Below are 18,220 nucleotides of genomic sequence, written 5' to 3' on the forward strand. Positions count from 1 at the left end.
AGAATTATTAGCAGATTAGGAGGATGGCCAGGGGCATCCCAAGGAGGGCACCCCTCATGCAGAGACCCCCCCCCCCCCCCCCCAACAGCATAAATCAGCACATCCCAGAGGATCTAGTGCTGTGACACTGAGTCTTGGGAAGGGGCAGAAGCCACAGAGCCTCTGGTGCCAAGCTGCAAAGCTTGGACCTCACCACTGGGGCATTGTGGAGCCACTGTGGAGAGGGATGAGATGGATACACATTTTGGGGGAAGGCTGTTCTGGGTCCTCCCTCAAAGTATCTGCCCATGTTTACTCCAAAGGTGATAGTTCCATTGCCCACCTGGAATGCTCGCACCCGGGAACCTGTCACAGACAACGTGGAGAAGTTTGCCATTGAGACAGAACTCATCTATAAGTATTCTCCTTTCCGCAATGAAGAGGAGGTTATGTCTCAGTTCATGAAGATTCCTGGGGACAGTGGTAAGTAGGCTTTGAGCCTGCAGCCCCTAGAATCCAGTAGCTCCAGAGCCATGAGGAGTTTGGGGATGGGTAGGGGGCACCTGGAGAATGAAAGGATTTGTTTCCCAGGAACACTGGTGATCATTTTCAATCTCAAACTCATGGATAATGGAGAGCCAGAGCTAGACATAATCTCAAATCCAAGAGATATCCAGATGGCAGAGACTTCCCCAGAGGGCACGTGAGTGTGGCTGGGAAGGGAGGGAAAGCTCTGGAGGTGACTTCAGGGAGTGGGGGAGAGCTTGTTCCCTGAATTTCCCAGTATTGGAGTTGATGAAGCTGAGCATGCCCATGTCTTCTTGCCCCAAGCAGAGGGATGAATAGGACAGCAGCTCTTCAGCTAAGCCAAAAGAAAAGGTTAATTATCTCTGGTCCCAGTTCCTTGATTTGACAGAAAAAACCAGAGTCTAGAGAGGGGAGAGGATTTGCTGGGTCTGTAGTGGGGCCAGTGGTAGGGCCGGGTCAAGTGTCTGTGGAGTGCCTGTGCTGGAGACGTGAGGGGTGTGGTGCCCACAGTGAAGGAGCAGCCCTTCAGGGTGGTGAGAGAAGCCAAGATGTGAGGTGGAAAGGTGAAGGGCCTGCAGAGAGTTTGTCCTACCTTACCTGTGGTCAAGCTGATTGTGGGGTAGGTGATAACACTCCTTTGTTCCTGCCACCTCTAGGAAGCCAGAGCGGCGCTCATTCCGCGCCTATGCTGCTGTGCTCTATATTGATCCCCGGATGCGGATCTTCATTCATGGGCACAAGGTGCAGACCAAGAGACTCTCCTGCTGCCTGTATAAGCCCAGGTAGGGGCCTGCCCACCCTGGTCTGCTGTTTCCCTTGAGCTGAGAATGGGGCCTCGGCTGTGATTCTCTGGAGCATTGTTGGAATGATGCTAGGAATGATGATAAGAGGCTCTGGCAGTGTTGATTGCACTTGGGCCTTTAAGCTGCTTGTGATTTACCACGTAGAAACTTTTGAGTCCTGAGGGAGGGACACAGATGGCTGATAAGCTACGGAGGTTGGCTGGTGAAGCTCGTTGAGCATGAGTGCCTTCTCTGACATGGAGGGTGCCCTGCCTGGCACCGTGAACTATCTGAGCCTCTCAGCTTCAGGGCCAAGGGGCCTTTAGACACTACACAGGAGAGCAAAGGCCCTGGCTGATTGCTGAGATTTATTTCTGCTATGAGATGAATGACACACCTGGTGAGTAGTGGGGTTGCTAATCAAAGGTGGAGCAAGGGGCCAGTGGAATAAGGAATTTAGTCTTTTTTGCTGAAATGTTTGTTTTTGACTCATTATCAGTGTAGCCTGGGAGGAGGCAGGAAGGCAGAGTGTTTCCTGAGTTGCTCGGGTTGCTGTCCTACCCCACTGCTGCTTGTGTCTTCAGGTTGCTTTTTCCCCTGTTCAGGATGTACAAGTACACATCAAGCCGTTTCAAGACTCGTGCAGAGCAGGAGGTGAAGAAAGCTGAACATGTGGCACGGATTGGTAATGCCCCCCACCCCCTGGACAGGAGTAGTCAGGTTGGGGTTGTCTGGGGAATACTTGTGGCCACAGCAGGATCCAAAAAAGCTCTGTCCAGCACCCAGGAGCAAGTTGTTCTCCTAAACCACTGGTCTGGTTCCTCTTGTACCCCTCCCCCTGCATGCCAATCCTCTCAGCAGTTTTTCTCCCCAGACTTTATTTTCTCTTTATCAGCCATTTATAGGAATTTATCTAAAACAGTGACAACTCTTCAGCTTGCCTAGAGTGAAGAATCTTACTGTCTTCTGGCCCAAATACTTGTGAAACTGATTATCCTGACTCCAGGGCAAAAATCTCAAGGTCTCTCATGCTGACAGGGCTTCGGGGCTGCTTGATGGAGAGTGATTGGCTGAGTACTTTGATAACTTCCTGCTCCTGCTGAGGCTGTAACTCTGGTTGCCTTGGGCAGTTTTAAGCATGTCTCAAGTATAAATAGTGCCTGTTTTCTTTAGGGCCTCCAAACAAAAGGATGTTCCTTTTCGTACCAACTCTACATTCCAGGCTGGGAGGTTGCTTTCCCAGCTGTCCTATTCCTTGAAAGTGCATACACATCTTGTCCAGTGGGTGCTACACTGTTGGATTCAGGAAGGATGACTAAGAATTTTGAACCTTTGAATTCCTTTTCATGATTTCTTCTGGGTTTTAGCTGAGGAGAAGGCACGGGAGGCGGAGAGCAAAGCTCGGACATTAGAAGTTCGCCTAGGTGGAGACCTCACACGGGACTCTAGGGTAAGGCCCTAGATCTGAGCAGCTGTTGTCTAGCATTTCTGGCATTAGGATCCCAGAGCTGGCCTGGCTCAGCTCCAGTCTAGTCATGAACTCCTTGCCCTAAAGCTGCAAAATGGGATGTTTCCATAATCACTGTTGAATACACTGTATGTGAGAATCTTGGCTAATCATTTCAACATCCTGACAACCATGTAAAGTGGATAGTGTTAGTATTCTCAGTTTATAGAAAGGAAGACTGAAGTGAAGATGGTCGCTTGCCCTGGGTCACACACAGTAGTGACAGTCTGAGCAGTTTTCTACCCTTCCCTGTCTGACACACATGTCTGTAGACTATTATTTCAGTTGGGGGTGTTCCTCCTTCACGTGAGTGAGCCTGGTCAGGTGAAACACAGCTTTTGAGTTTGTCCTCATCAAGACCACTTTCTGTAGAAAGAAGTAAATCTCTGAATGTGGTTTTGAATTCCTGTGATTTAAAGAAGTTTTAGATGTTTGTTATAATATTGCCTGCTGTGGCCCAGAGCACCTCCTCCCTCACTTGTGCCAATGTACATTTCTAGGTAATGTTGCGGCAGGTCCAGAACACAGCCATTACCCTGCGCAGGGAAGCTGATGTCAAGAAGCGGATCAAGGAGGCCAAGCAGCGGTGAGTGCCAGGGCTGGCTTTTGGTTTTTTAAAATTCTGTAACTTTTGTACTCGTTATTGACAAAGAGGTTGGGGAATCCTTCCCCCTCCTGTGCCATTTTTGTCACAAAGATTGCTTTGAGAAAACTGTTGATGTTGTGATCCCAAATGCTTGTCACATGCCCACTGCAGGTTTCTTGGCTGAGGTAGGAAAAGCCAGGGCAGGGCCAATCCCTGGAATTGAACACCAGACCTTCCTTCCTGGAAACTCCCTTTCTTTCCTTCCTTCCTCCCTCCCTTTATTCCTTTCTTTCTTTTCTTTTTGTTTCCTCACTCCCTCTCTTCTTTTTTTTCCTTCTATCCTCTCTTGTCCTTTTTTGTTTTTCCCTTTTCATTTAAAGGATGTAGAAAATGCTTATTGTATAAAACTTGTAAAGCACAGATCATTTAAGAAATAGGATTTTAAAACTCCCTTTTATTTATATTATTTGGTAATATCTTCTCTTAATATTTTATCTGTGGTTACAAATGTGGAATAATGCTGTAAATTGAGTTTTGGACCTTTTTCATCTGGAATGGGCACTTGTCCTGGCTCATTTGATTATCTCCATGTCCCACCTTATGTCTGGAGCTTCTTGGGGCTCTGGACCTTGAATTCCTGGGTTGCTGCTTCATGGCCTTCCTATTATAGGCATCAATTTCAGGTTTCTTCTAAGTCATTTCACTGCTCCATTCATCTGCTTTCCAGCTCCATGATTTTGTTGATCTGTATCACATGATAGTCTCTTCTCTCACATACACGTTCATTGTGCCGGTGAATTTTTGTCTTTTTAAGATTAATTACTGTCACGTTAGTAGAATAGGTATAACCTTGTGTTTGGTCCACCATGTAACTATCTTTGCAGCGATTTGTAGCCATTTCACAGTATCCCATTTATACTTAAATCCATCCCTGTTTTGTTACCAAAAGCCAAAGTCATATGCTTTTAATTTGGGATGTTTAGAGTCACTGTGCTTCATGTATTCTCACCAAGTCTAATAGGTTACACACCGAATGGAAATGCAAAACTTTTTGCTTAACATGTCTCAAGTTTCAAGCATAAGCTAACATATCTTAAACACCATGGTATTTGTGTGTTAATGGGTTGATCTGCTTGAATTTATCTCATGTCTTCTCAGAGCACTTAAAGAACCTAAGGAACTGAATTTTGTTTTTGGGGTCAACATTGAACACCGGGACCTGGATGGCATGTTCATCTATAACTGTAGCCGCCTGATCAAAATGTATGAGAAAGTGGGCCCACAGCTGGAAGGGGGCATGTGAGTATTCCCCAAGGAGGACTTTTCAGCCCAAGGCAGATGGCAGGGAGGGTTTTGGCCAATGGGGTGACAGAGCAATGTCTTCTTTCTCCCTGCAGGGCATGTGGTGGAGTTGTTGGGGTTGTTGATGTGCCCTACCTGGTCCTGGAACCTACACACAACAAGCAGGACTTTGCTGATGCCAAGGAGTACCGGCACCTGTTGAGGGCGATGGGGGAGCATCTGGCACAGTACTGGAAGGACATTGCCATTGGTAATTACCTTTTTGTTCACTTCCAATCTTAAGATACTCTTAGCACCCAAGGGTGTGAATTTAGGAAGAGCGAGAGGCTAGCTCCTAATATGATGTGTGGGTGTTTGCTTTCTAGCCCAGAGGGGAATCATCAAGTTCTGGGATGAGTTTGGCTACCTCTCTGCCAACTGGAACCAGCCCCCCTCCAGTGAGCTACGTTACAAGCGTCGGAGAGCTATGGAAATCCCAACCACAATCCAGTGTGGTGAGCCAGTGGTCAGAACCCCCTTCTGACTCCCATGTGATATAGTCCATGAACCTCTTTTACTGTACCCTTGCTGGCCTCCTGACTTGACTAACATTCATGGACTTTTGGTCCCACTGGGGATGTCTGTTTGGTGATGGCCCTGGGAGCTCAGCCTTGGGACTGTGCCAGGTTCTACCTGTCCCTCCTGAATGAGGCAGAAGGTATCTAACCTGCCAGACCTCATTTGGTTTGGTACCACATTGTTAACAGTGTGAGTAGTGACTGAGCCAGGATCCTGTTGGAGGGAGAGGGGCTGGGAGTGTTGAAAGTCCACGATGTAAAGTGTCTATTCTTGCTGGAATTACTGTCCCTGAGAAGAATTACTGTTCTTCAAGGGAGGCAGAGTTGAAGCCAGAGTGAAGATCTTTGCATGGAACGTCGGGGGGCATCTTTGCCTTGTGCCTGCTTGGGAGGAACCTGCTTACAATTGTTGTCGGGTATAGCTGATGTTTGTTGGGGTGTTTTCTGTGTCACAGATTTGTGTCTGAAGTGGCGAACCCTCCCCTTCCAGCTGAGTTCTGTGGAAAAAGATTACCCTGATACCTGGGTTTGCTCCATGAACCCTGATCCTGAGCAGGACCGGTGAGCACTTGTTCTAACAAGGAGATTGTGGGTATCTCCTATCTCTCCCACTATATTCTCTCCACTCTTTGGGTAAATAACTCGCTGTACATCTTGAAGTCATTGCTGATATCCTCATATTTCTGTCTTGCTGCAAATAATAAGTGCCCTGGAAATACGAATACATGTCTGTCCTGCAGTGAGTATTAATTCTGTACATTTGAGAACCCTGAGGTTGTTATACTATGGTAAGAGAATGGGTTGCCTGAGGAAGAAGGACCATGTCCTACTTAGAACCCTGTTTTTTAAGTTTATTTATTTTGAGAGAGAGAGAAAGCAGGAGCCAGGGAGGAGCAGAGAGGGAGGAGGAGAGAGAATCCCAAGCAGGCTCTGCACTTACAGTGCCCGACGCAGGGCTTGAACTCATGAACCGTGAGATCATGACCTGAGCTGAAATCAAGAGTTGGATGCTTAACCGACTGAGCCACCCAGGCACCCCTAGAGCCCTATTTTGCTACAACCGTCCTAGCACCTTTTCTCAACAGATGTGAGGCTTCTGAACAGAAGCAGAAGGTTCCCCTGGGGACATTCAGAAAGGACCTGAAGACACAAGAAGAGAAGCAGAAGCAGCTGACAGAGAAAATTCGCCAGCAGCAGGAGAAGCTAGAGGCCCTGCAGGTACATGGGTCATGGGCAATGGGCAGAGCCAGCCTGTATCAGGGATCTGTCTGGGATGGGACAGGAACCCTCAGTGACTCACTGGTTCTTGAGTACACCATGAGCGTTTAAAAAATTTTTTTAAGTGTTTATTTTTGAGAGAGTGAGGGAGCACGCACAAGTGGGGGAGGAGCAGAGAGAGAGAGAGAGAGAGAGAGAGAGAGGGAGAGAATCTGAAGCAGGCTCCAGGCTCTGAGCTATCAACACAGACCCCGTTTCAGGGCTTGAATCCATGAACCGTGAGATCATGATCTGAGCCAAAGTCAGACACTTAACCTACTGAGCCACCCAGACACCTGGCCTTTTTTTTTTTTTCCTTTTTTCTTTTTTCATGATGATCATTTTAAAAAAGCAAACTGTCTTATTTATATGTTCCCAAGTGGTCAGAAAATAAATATCCTACCATAGAGGTAACCACCACTAACATATTTTTCTAATTTTTTATGATTGCCTACATAGTCATAAATATATATATATATATTAATAAAAATATGGAGGTCATGACATATATATAATGTCATCACACACACACAAACTGTTTTTTTAGCACACAATTTTCTTGGGATAATTTTCCAGGAAATTTTAAATAATAAAAGGGTTTGTAAAATTTTATGGCTTTTTATAACTGCTTCCAAATTATCTTCCAGAAGATGTGTTAATTTCTGTTTTTTTACAAGCAGAACATTTATTTTAGGGTATTTTTTGCACATTTGACAGACAAAGCTATGCATCTTAGAATGTATTTCATATTTCTAAATTGGATAATTTTTTTCCTTTTCTGTTTTTTCAGATTTATTTTTTTCTTAATTGATTTGTCAGGTTTTTGAGATATATTTGAGGTATTAATCCTTTATTGTATTTATTATAAAAGTTTTTTTTTTTTTTCTGGCTTCCCTGTCTGTGGAGATGGTCACACTAACCTGGATGTCTTATGCGTGCCTTCCTGTCTGCTGAATCTCACTTGTCCCTTCTGGCCTTGTCCGTTAAGCTTTTCCTACTTTTTCTGGCTTCTTTTGTAGGAATTTAGTCCATTGACACTTTTTCCTGGTCTCTCCAATGCTAGGTTAATCAGACATAGAATCCTGTAGTTTGCTGATGGTTTAGTGACTTTATTTTTTGTCTCCCCAGTGAGAATGGGAGTCTTATCATAGTAGGGAGTTCTATAATAGGCCTAGGTTTTCTTTTTTGTTTTCCCACTGTCCCAGACACATAGTAGGGATCCAAAAAGAGTTTTGTTTGAATGTACCAAGATATGCAAACAACCTCATCATCATGTTTCCTGTGCAGAAAACCACACCTATCCGTTCCCAAGCTGACCTGAAGAAATTGCCTTTGGAAGTGACCACCAGACCTTCCACTGAGGTAAAGCCCAGGCACAGGGGAGGAGCTTTTCCTTAGGTGTCTTGTGCTAGGATCAGTGTTCTCACTTTCTCTGGATCTTTTTTAGGAACCTGCACGTAGACCTCAGCGACCTCGATCACCTCCTTTACCTGCTGTCATCAAGAATGCCCCAAGCAGGCCCCCTTCTTTGCAAGCTCCCAGGCCAGCCAGCCAGCCCCGAAAGGCTGCTGTCATCAACACCACCCCAAAGCCTCCTGTCCTGGCAGCCCGGGAGGAGGCCAGTACATCCAGACTTCTCCAACCACCGGAGGCACCCCGGAAGCCTTCTAACACGCCGGTCAAGACTGCATCCCGGCCCACCCCCATGGTGCAGCCACTATCACCATCTCTGCTGCCCAACTCCAAGAGCCCTCGGGAGGTCCCTGCTCCCAGAGCAATCAAGACTCCAGTGGTCAAGAAGCCAGAGCCACCCAGTAAACTCTCCCCAGTGAGATGCTTTTCCAACCTGAACCTACCTTCAGTGGTGTAGGAGTGGAATCAGGCTGTGTCAGAGCTGTACTGGGGGAGCTTTCTGTTGCCCTTCAGGAGGAGTCTAAATAATTGAAGGGAGTTCTTCACTGCTCCCTTTGAATATTGGTCTGCCATAAATTTGAGTCACTTCCATCAGCTTCTATGCTGTGGGCATAGGTTGGCAGCCTGGTGGCAGCATTGGTGGGCCGCAGCAGATGGTCAGTATGTTTCAGGGACATCACACCTGTCTGGCCAGGCAGACTAAGAGAGAAGTGAACTGAGAGGCTCCCCCTACGACAGCTTTGAGCAAAGGTCCTCGTGGGCACAGGGACTAGGAGGTTGCTGTGTACTGAGTAATGTCAGGGAAGGTTCAGCCCTGGGGGGGACTGAGAAGCATACAAGTAGAACAGCTCCTTTAGGCCAGATGAAATCTTCCTGCACCTCAAGGGCTGACAGGGCCCCTCACATTCCCTCTCCTGTTGCTGTAGACCACTCCTAGTCGGAAGCGGACTCTTGGGGTTTCTGACGAGGAAGAAGCTGAGGAAGAGGCTGAGAGGAGGAAAGAGAGGTCTAAGCGGGGCAAGTTTGCTGTGAAGGAGGAAAAGAAGGACTTGAATGAGGTAGGTGGTCCCAGGTGAGGTTAGATCCTCCTTCCCCAGGGTTGCAGTCTGCACCAGCTCTGTTTCTGTTTTGTGACCTCAGTCTTCCAGAAACCCAGTTCATCTCTGTAGGACTCTTAGTTATGCAGATGATTTAGAAACATGGTGTCAGGTAGGCTTCTGAGTGAGACTGGCTTCTGGCTCTAATCACAGGCTGGAGATCACATACAGATGAGGAAGGCTTGAAACCCTTTGCTTCCCTGTGTCTGTGATTTTCTGTCCTTTGTGTGTTATCTTGTTTATACAAGGTAGATGATTTAGAGAGCAGCTCTTGGTGAGGCATGGAGATTTAAACAGCCATATAATGCAATATGAAGTGATAGCTGATGACCCCGGGTGGCCACTCATGCAAAAATCTCTTCAGGGGCATTGGGGATGCCTCTAACAGACTGTTCTCCTTGCAGCTCTCGGACAGTGCTGGGGAAGAGGATCCAGCTGACCTTAAGAGGGCTCAGAAAGGTGAGTTTGGGGAGGTTCCTGTCAGCCTGTGGGGGAAGCGGGTATTCGGACCCCTCAGCCAGCAACAGCTTATCTTAAAGACTCTTGGAGGCTTTCCTGGCTCTGAGCTTTTGTGCAGCAATCATTCCAAGTCTGATCCCAAGAAGAAGTCTGAAGAGAACACACCCTTATGTGTATTTTTAGCACAAATTTCTTGGCTTGCACCTCTAGCAGTCACTCATCCTGCTGCTCTTTGGTACCTTCATGGTAGATGGGGAAGGAGACTAGGGTGGCTGGGCTGCATGTTCCTGGAAAAGTGCAGGGCAAGCATCTAGGGATTCTTGTCCCTGCAAATCCTGGGGCTGCCTCTGTCAAGGTGACCCTGGCTGAGTGGGGGAGTCTATAGTTTTCTGACACTCACTCCATCCTCATTGTCTCAGATAAAGGGTTGCACGTGGAGGTGCGTGTGAACAGGGAGTGGTACACGGGCCGTGTCACAGCTGTGGAGGTGGGCAAGCATGTGGTGCGGTGGAAGGTGAAGTTTGACTACGTGCCCACAGACACCACTCCGAGAGACCGCTGGTAATGCCCCTTTCCAGAGGCTGACAAAATTGGCCAGGTGGGGGAGTGGGGGGGTGGGTGTGTCCCTAGCTTCCCTGCAGACAGCCCATCCTGGGAGTCTGGGAGACACATAATAAATGCTGTGTGCCTCCTAGGGTGGAGAAAGGCAGTGAGGATGTGCGGCTGATGAAACCTCCTTCTCCGGAGTACCAGAGCCCTGACACTCAGCAGGAGGGTGGGGAGGAGGAGGAAGAGGAGGAGGAAGAGGAGGTGGTGGTGGCCCAGCAGGCTGTAGCCATGGCAGAGCCCTCCACTTCTGACTGCATCCGCATAGAGCCTGACACCACTGCCCCCAGCACCAACCACGAGACCATTGACCTGCTCGTTCAGATCCTCCGGTGCGTGTGTCTTCCCACTTGGGCTAGCAGTGGCTCTCCACCTTGTTCTTGCTGTTCTGAATTCCTGTCCCCACCTTCTTTTTTTAGGAATTGTTTACGGTACTTCCTGCCTCCAAGTTTCCCCATCTCCAAGAAGGAGCTGAGTGTTATGAATTCAGATGAGCTAATATCATTTCCTCTGGTGAGTCTGGCCTAATCTTTGGGGTGGTTTTTTTTTTTGTTTTTTTTTAACTGCACATGCCCTTGCCCCTTTGTGCTTGTGATTACAAGCTCTCAGCTGTGTTCCCACCCCCCAGCCAGTACCCCCCCCTTTTTTTTTTTTTTTTTTTGCTAAAAGGAATAGGAGACTTACTGTAGAAAAAGAAGCAGCTTAGCTGGATATGATTGTGGTGTGCAGAAGCCGAGCACACCCTACCATAAGATGCTGGGGCTGAATCCTCATGGATAGAAGCCTAGTTTCACATTTTACAATGAATATGTCCTTCTTCCTCTATCCTGGCGGATGGAGTAAACTTGTCCCAAGCAATAGTGAAGAACGTAGGTTCAAAGTGCCTAAAAGTTGACTCTTAGAGGGAGGTAGAGATGTGTGGAAGCAAGCACTGGGTGGTGGTATGCTGTTGTGTCACAGGCCCTCTGCTGGACCTTTTAATGAGCAACAAAAGAGAGTGCTGCCTGCAGGGGACTAAAGATTTAGTAGAGACTGAATTTTTACCAGGTAGCTGGACAAGAGACCAATGAGAGCAGTCAGTGCTGTGGAAGCAGGTAGTTGGCCTGTGACAGCCTTGGGGAAGGAGAGAGCAGCAGCCTGAAGAAGATGTGGATTTCTGCAAGTGCCTGTGTAAGTGATGGGCAAGGTTTGAGGCAGGGGAACTTTTGTGAGTGAGGTGTCAGAGGAATGAAAGTTCCCAAGTCAAGGCAGCAGGCATGTGGTGAGCATTTAGGGAAGAAGAGGGCCTGAGAGCCAAGTTATGGTGTGTCTTGAATGTCTGATCTTAGCTATAGTAGTTTAAACCTTGTGTGAAGTGGAGGGCCAGCAAAAGTTTGGAGCTTGGGGGTGTTGTTAGTCTGAACCTGGTCTAGGGCAGGGGTCAAAAAATTTTTCTGTAGAGGGCCAGTTAGCAAATATTTTCAGCTTTGTGGGTCTTAGAGTCTCTGTGGCGACTATTCCACTATTAGAGCATGAAAGGTGCAGTAGATAATTTAAAGGAATGGATGTGGTTGTGCTTCAGTAAAGTTTTATTTATAAAAATAGGCAGCTGATTTGGCCTGGGGCTCTAGTTTACTGACCCTGTCCTAAGAGGATACCTCTGGTGGCAGATTGTTTGGGTGGATGGAAGATGCAAGGGCAAGGGGGCGGGTCCAGTCGTGAAAGGTCAGAGATGAGGGAACGGGAACAGGAACAAGAGTGGTGAAAGTGGACTGGCCAGTAAAAGGGCTGTGTCAGAGGTTGTTGACAGGAAGCAAGTGATGGGGGAGGAGGCAGAGGCCACATGCTTCCCTGTGTCTCAGGCCTGTGGGAAATGATGACAAAGCTATTAACTGGAGAGAAAACAGAGGGTGAGGGCAAGAGAGGTGATGAATTGTGATTTGTGTTGGGCTGGAAGCACCGGCACCTACAGTTCTGGTGATGTCCATTGGGCAGGTGGAGACTGGGGACTCTTAGTCCAAGTTCTCAACTTGGAGGGGCAGGAAGGCCAGGGCTGCAGATGGGATCTGTGACTTGTCTACATCAAATGGGGTAGATATCTTTATGGTTGGAATAGTTTAAGTTTTCAGGGAGGAGTTTCTAGAAAATAGAACTAGAATCAAAACTGCAGGGCTAGTATGTTCAAGATGTCAGGCCCACATGTGGCAGGTATGTGCTTGAGGAAAGAGATGGGGATTTTAACCTCCATTAGACAGTGAGGTTAGGAGTTGAAGAAACAGGCTCAGAGAGGTAGAGTCTGTTGTAATAGAGCCCAGATTTGACTCCAGGTGCTTCTTTAGGACAAGGGTCTTGCCCTTCTCCCAGTGCTGCCTTGCTTCCCTGTGAGATGAGAAGGCAGGTGCAAGCTAAGGAAGCTAGAGGATGGCAGAGCTCATGGCAGCTTCCCAGAAAGCTCCGTACCTCAACTCTTGACCTTGTTGAGGCTGCAGGTGCTGTCTGAAAGTTCCAGGAAAAAAAAACCGCTGATAGGCTGGCTAGGATGGCCTGGCATCCTGTCAGTCAGATTTGTTGCTTTTGGCTTAAGGTTGTTGCCAGACACAGAGCAAACTCTGGGTGCAGTGGGATCTCTGCTGCTCAGACCATAAACACAGCCAGAAGCATCTGAGCCAATGCTTGTAAAAGGAGGTATACCACCAAGGCATCAACTTTATAGTCTGCTGACCAGAATGTGTAAAATAAGTCAAACTGATTTTTTTTAATGTCACAGACAAAACAGTCTAATAGTCATTATGTTCTTGTCTGTCTGTAAAAGATCATCCTTTTTCCCTTCATGCTGGACTAGGAGTTCCATAAAGCCATCAGAAGGTCTTGCAAATGTTAGATTCATATATATGAATATATATGTTTAAAATAATATAACCATGCGAATCTGTGATAGAAAGTTAAAGAGTTAAACGAACACAGATCATGGGCTCAAAACATCATACAATTAAAGTTTTAATACTTTGGAGCCTGCTTGAACACTTAATTTGTGCTGCCAAGGTAATTATTTTCTACACAGAACTTGAAATTTCTCTTGCCATTTTGGTTTAATAGGATAATATTCTAAAATTGTAAGGTAAGTACTTGTAGCAAAATAGTTTTTAAAAACAGCAGTAAGGAACTGCTAAATGCCAGATAGCTCGTACATAGAAGCATGTAAATGCAGGAGTTGATATTACCGCAATGGTCAGTCAGGACCACTCATTTTCATCAAAATGGTTTTATCGTTCTCATTGGTGACTTATGAGTAAATTATGTTATAAATTTGAATTTTAAAAATAAACGTAAAGAGCTACTGCTCAAATTTTTTAATGAGATTCCATGTAACATTGCTTTTGAAGCAAGTTTTCTGCTACCTTTTAAAAGTTTGAAAAGCCTCATGTCTAGAGAAACTGCTAGTTAACATCATTTCCCCACACTTTGGAAGTTTCAGGTACTCAGGAAAGATAGTAAAAGCTCTGATCCTGCTTATATAAGTATATTATACAAATCTGAGGTATCTGCTATTGGTGGGTGCTTGATAAATGTTTCTGGAACAGGATTTTTGGTTCTGACATTGTGGGATGTGACTTGGAATGGACTGCTGAAAGGGCTGTGGTGAAGTTAGATGTGATTGAGCTGGGAGGGAGACTCATCTTTTTTGTGCTAACTGGAGTGGAAGAATCTTGCCTCACATTTCCTGACGGCTTGCTGTCTGCCAAGGCGTTTTGCTGAGTGCTTCACATGAGTAATCTCATCTCCATTCTCATGGCAGCCCCACGAGATGGGCATCGGGTCTTCCACTCTGGAACTAAAGAGCCCACTTGTCCCTTACATGGATATCCCTTCACACATCCTTGTGCCGAGCTACTTGGGGATACTAGTGCCTATCTAGAGGGGCCCTGGGGACCCCTGTAAGCCCATGCACTCACTCTCTGGGTTTCTCCCCTACAGAAAGAGTACTTCAAGCAGTATGAAGTGGGGCTCCAGAATCTGTGCCATTCCTACCAGAGCCGTGCTGACTCACGGGCCAAGGCCTCTGAGGAGAGCCTGCGCACTTCTGAGAGAAAGCTCCGAGAGACAGAGGAGAAGTTGCAGAAGCTGAGGACCAACATCGTGGCGCTCCTGCAAAAGGTGCAGGAGGTGAGCCAGGCAGCCCTCTCATTGCAGCTGGACCACCTGGTGTCTCAGGGAGGGGGGCCTGGGCACCTCCTGCTCCCTTCTCCCCACTCACAGGAATCTGTGGTTTCAACCCTGGCTGCACAGCATCCTGACCAAGAGGGCTGGAGGTGGTGCGGCTGCCTGGGCCTCATCCCAGCCAGACCCACGGTATCAGATTTTTGCCCTTGTTTAGATCTTCTGATTTATAGCCTGGTTTGAAAATCCTCCACGCCATGAAACAAAGATTTTCTCACTGTTCCAGATGACGCCCAGATGGGATTGGGTTGCCTAGAAGTGGGGAATACCCCTAGAGGGTCTCAGTCCTTCATCCAGGCAGTGAAAACTGAGGACATGGCTCTGTGTCTGTCTTGTGGATACCGGGTGAACCAGATAGGCAAGATAAGGTCCCTATCCTCATGGCCCAACAGTGGTAAAGGACACAGAATATTGATTATGGGAAGTCCTGTGAAGTAAATACAAGAGAAGAAAAACAGGGAGGCCACTTTACTAGGGTGTTCAGGGATGGTCTGAGAAAGGGGTATTAATATTTGAGCTGAGAGTAGAATCAGTCATACAAGATTGGCTGTGTGAGTGCTTTAGGCAGATGTAAGAGTAGGACCTGAGGCCCAAGGCAGGGAGTTGTGGGCCATAGGAGAAGAGGCAGGGCTTGTACAAGGTGGGATGTCCCTGGAGGGTTGTGGCACAATCCAGTTTGCAATCCAAGACATTTACTCTGTTGGTTGTAGGAAGGCCTGGAGTGGGGTGGAGGTTAGAACCCAGGACTTGGGTGAGAGATTTTGGTGGCCTGATTCTTGGATGGTGACAGTGAGAAACACAGATTTGTAATATCTGAGGGAAAAGGGAAACAGGTGATTCTTCGGTTTGTCTTGAGTCCCTAGGTGAGGGAAGGTGGTAGCCTGTACTGAGATGGATGCAACCTGGGGTGGGGGGGGGGGGGTGGGTCGGTGCATTTGGCCTGTTTTGAATGTACTGATTCTCAGAAGCCTGCAACACATCTAAGGCAACCAGAAACCTGGGGTAGAGACAGGGAAGTAGCAAGAAATCTGGGCGTCATCTGTGCATAGAGGATGGGGAGGGGGGAGAATGACCAAGATGGGATAGGCCTGACAGGGCGGAGGGGGAAGAGGAGGGGACTCTGGGCTCAGGCTCCATGGGCTGCAAGAAGGATGGGGAGGTGGTGGGCCCCCCCACCGCTTTCAGGCCCCCAGCTGACTGTTCCCTTCTATTCCAGGACATAGACATCAACACAGATGATGAGCTGGATGCCTACATCGAGGACCTGATCACCAAGGGGGACTGAAGGGCTCGGAGCCAAAAACCAGCTCCTCTGCCCTTCAAGGCAGAGCCCTCGGGGGGTGGTGTTTTGTTCTTGGGTTGGTGGACTTACCTTGGTTTGATTCACATGAAACATTTGTGCTTTTGGAGGGAAAAATACTCTGATTCTTTGAATCTTCCTCCCTAAGTTTATAAATATTTATTTTTTAAAAGAAATAAGATGCTGCACCTGCTGTGAGACCATACATTTTTTTTGGTAACTGTTGGGCAAAGAACAGAGAACTGGGATGCCAAGCTCCTTCTCTTGGCTCCTGGCTTCTCAAGATGTGGTAAATCCAGTGCCACCTGGAAGTCGGAGAGGCTTCAGGGGCAGGGCTGGTCTCTCCTAGAAGATGAACAGTGTTGGGATCTGAGGGGTGGGGGATGGAAAGACCCTCCAGAGTGGTGCTTCTTCTGGGGGCTCTAATCTGGGAGACCTCTGGGGGTAGTGGGTCAGGATAGAGAAACAGCACTGAGCAGGTCCTGTCTCAGGTCAGGGACGTGAATGTCGGCCCATCCAGCTGTCAGTCATTATGGCTGTGGCATTGTCCAGACAGCTTGGGGAAGAAAGAGCCTCCCATTCACCCTCCCCATCTACCACTCAAGTTCTCCCTGTGGCAGTGATTTCTTCAGTGAACTGTGGACAGTGACATATTCCACTGCAAAAATTTGAGTCCAGGTTGAGTAGTAGACAGATCTGACTCTGGTGGGTTGCACACTGAATGAATGTTTGAATTCCAAAGGATTCTTTTTGAGAAAGCCCCTTGTGACAGAACCCCTGGTGCTGATTTGGTGGTGACCTCCATCTGTGGGTTTGGCAGAGTCCGGAGAAAGCATGCTGCCTTAGATGGTGCTGGCTAATCTGGAGAACCTGCTGCTGCTGCTTTTACTGTTTTTCCCTGTACCTGGCCCCACCAGTCCCTGCTCTGGGCCAGACAGGAGAGGGGGTCACTGAGGCACAGGGACTCCAGAGGCAGCTCTTCAGGAAACACACCATGCCTTCCCTCCCTTCTAGTCAGGGCCTCACACAGCTGTGTCCCTCAGGCAACTTCTCAGGGTCAAAGACAAAGGCAAGAGTTGCTGAGTTTCTCTTTAGTGGTCATTGGAAAAATTTTGGTTTGATTTCCTCCAACTCTTTTCTGTCCTCTCTTTATCTGGGGACTTTGTGTTTTCTAGAGGCACGAGAACTATGACTTGGTACCACTGGTCTGTGATTCAAACCTTTCTTGGTGTGTTTCTGGCATCTACCTATCCCAGGTCAACAGTGGCCCACATGCCGCTCTGTGGAGTCTGCAGAAAACTGGGAGGCACTGGTGAGGGAAGTCTTTACCCATTTGTGTGTGGGTCCAGAAGCACCTGCAACTTGTGGGTTTGAGGCTTCCCCAAACCACATCCCTGGGGGGAGGGTTATTTAGGGAAATACCACTCAGAACCTGGCCTCTTCTTCTGGAAGATTCTCTGAGTCTTGGGGTTTGTTGAGCTGGTGATTCCTCTCCCATCCAGTTCTCTCTCATCATCCCAGGCAGCATGTGGTTCATTTTTGTCCCCAAACTTACTGTTTTAATCTAAAAGGAAGTTGGTTCTGCATTTTTACCATAGGATAATAGATAATACCCAAGTTTTTTATTTACACACCTGTAATCAAAATGCAATACTATAAAACTTGGTGAGACTCCTGAACTCAGTCTGTTTTCTTCTCTTAGTAAAATTCAGCACCTTATTTCCTCTTCATTCTTTCTGCTACTATGGCTTTAAACTGTCTTCACATTCTTCCTCATCACCATCTTCCTTTTTCTGTCTTCACCCTCCTTAACATCCACAAAAACAGAAATGCTGAATTTTTTAAACATTTTAGCATGAAATTCTCGATGTATGCACTTTGCTTTTTTTTTTTTTTTTTTTTTTAATTTTAGTACAAGCAGGGGAGAGGGGCAGAGGGAAAGTGAGAAAGGATCAAGCAGACACAGGACTCGATCCCATGACCCTGTGATCGTGACCTGAGCCAAAATCTAGAGTTGGATACGCAAGCTGCTCGACTGACTAAGCCACCCAGGCACACCCCACCCCCTCCACATCCACTTTGGTGTTTATATCCAATCACAGCTGTACTGAATGCAGCCTGTTTCCCAGACGGAGCTCCTGTCATTCTGGGTGGGAAGATAAAATGCAGTGTCTCTCCCCTTTTCTGTCATGGGACCTGCTTGGGATTGTCTGAGGACTTGGGAGGAGGGCGTGGTCTGGATGGTCTGTGGCAGGAAAAGTCCATAGCACACAGCTGCAAAAAGGTGAATGTACAGCATCACTGTTTTTAAGGAATGGGAGCAATGGGGACTTTTAGTTTTTTTAAGTGACACATGCATACAGTAAAACTTCAAATAGTACAAAAATTTCAAACAGTACAAAATGCTACACTATGAAAAGCAAGGCTCCCTTTCACTCTTGATCCCTGAAAAGAATATTCATGCTGAGCATACAAATATACATCCACTCTGTTCTGTTTCTGCATGTTTCCCACTCAATGTATCTTGGAACCTGTTTCAGAATAGCCATATGGGTCTTTTTTCTTTAGAACAACCTCATAGCACTTCATTGTCTTGGATGTACTGTCATTTAAGAGTCTTCTACTTACAAACATTTGGGTTAACATTTAT

The 18,220-nt window shown here is 47.2% G+C and overlaps 1 protein-coding gene across 5 annotated transcripts in view; it reads left to right on the top strand.

Moving 5' to 3' along the window:
• Positions 1-15,756, top strand: part of MORC2 (MORC family CW-type zinc finger 2) — a 39,458-nt gene extending 23,702 nt beyond the window's left edge. Inside the window, exons 7-27 of one of the 5 annotated variants that reach the window (XM_042911667.1) lie at positions 303-462; positions 571-682; positions 1,164-1,289; positions 1,895-1,974; positions 2,657-2,739; positions 3,297-3,382; positions 4,541-4,681; positions 4,780-4,934; positions 5,050-5,178; positions 5,697-5,802; positions 6,327-6,459; positions 7,786-7,860; positions 7,946-8,326; positions 8,838-8,969; positions 9,413-9,467; positions 9,887-10,028; positions 10,163-10,405; positions 10,493-10,586; positions 14,028-14,216; positions 14,310-14,402; positions 15,487-15,756. In XM_042911667.1, coding sequence (XP_042767601.1) covers positions 303-462; positions 571-682; positions 1,164-1,289; positions 1,895-1,974; positions 2,657-2,739; positions 3,297-3,382; positions 4,541-4,681; positions 4,780-4,934; positions 5,050-5,178; positions 5,697-5,802; positions 6,327-6,459; positions 7,786-7,860; positions 7,946-8,326; positions 8,838-8,969; positions 9,413-9,467; positions 9,887-10,028; positions 10,163-10,405; positions 10,493-10,586; positions 14,028-14,216; positions 14,310-14,402; positions 15,487-15,555 — 2,784 coding nt within the window. In that variant the 3' untranslated portion in view covers positions 15,556-15,756. The remainder of the gene's footprint in view (positions 1-302; positions 463-570; positions 683-1,163; positions 1,290-1,894; positions 1,975-2,656; positions 2,740-3,296; positions 3,383-4,540; positions 4,682-4,779; positions 4,935-5,049; positions 5,179-5,696; positions 5,803-6,326; positions 6,460-7,785; positions 7,861-7,945; positions 8,327-8,837; positions 8,970-9,412; positions 9,468-9,886; positions 10,029-10,162; positions 10,406-10,492; positions 10,587-14,027; positions 14,217-14,309; positions 14,403-15,486) is intronic. The other 4 variants (XM_042911668.1, XM_042911669.1, XM_042911670.1 and 1 more) reach the window with 4 other exon arrangements.
• Positions 15,757-18,220: the final 2,464 nt, after the last annotated feature.

This window comes from Panthera leo, chromosome D3 (assembly GCF_018350215.1).
Source record: "Panthera leo isolate Ple1 chromosome D3, P.leo_Ple1_pat1.1, whole genome shotgun sequence".
NCBI classification, from domain to species: domain Eukaryota; kingdom Metazoa; phylum Chordata; class Mammalia; order Carnivora; family Felidae; genus Panthera; species Panthera leo.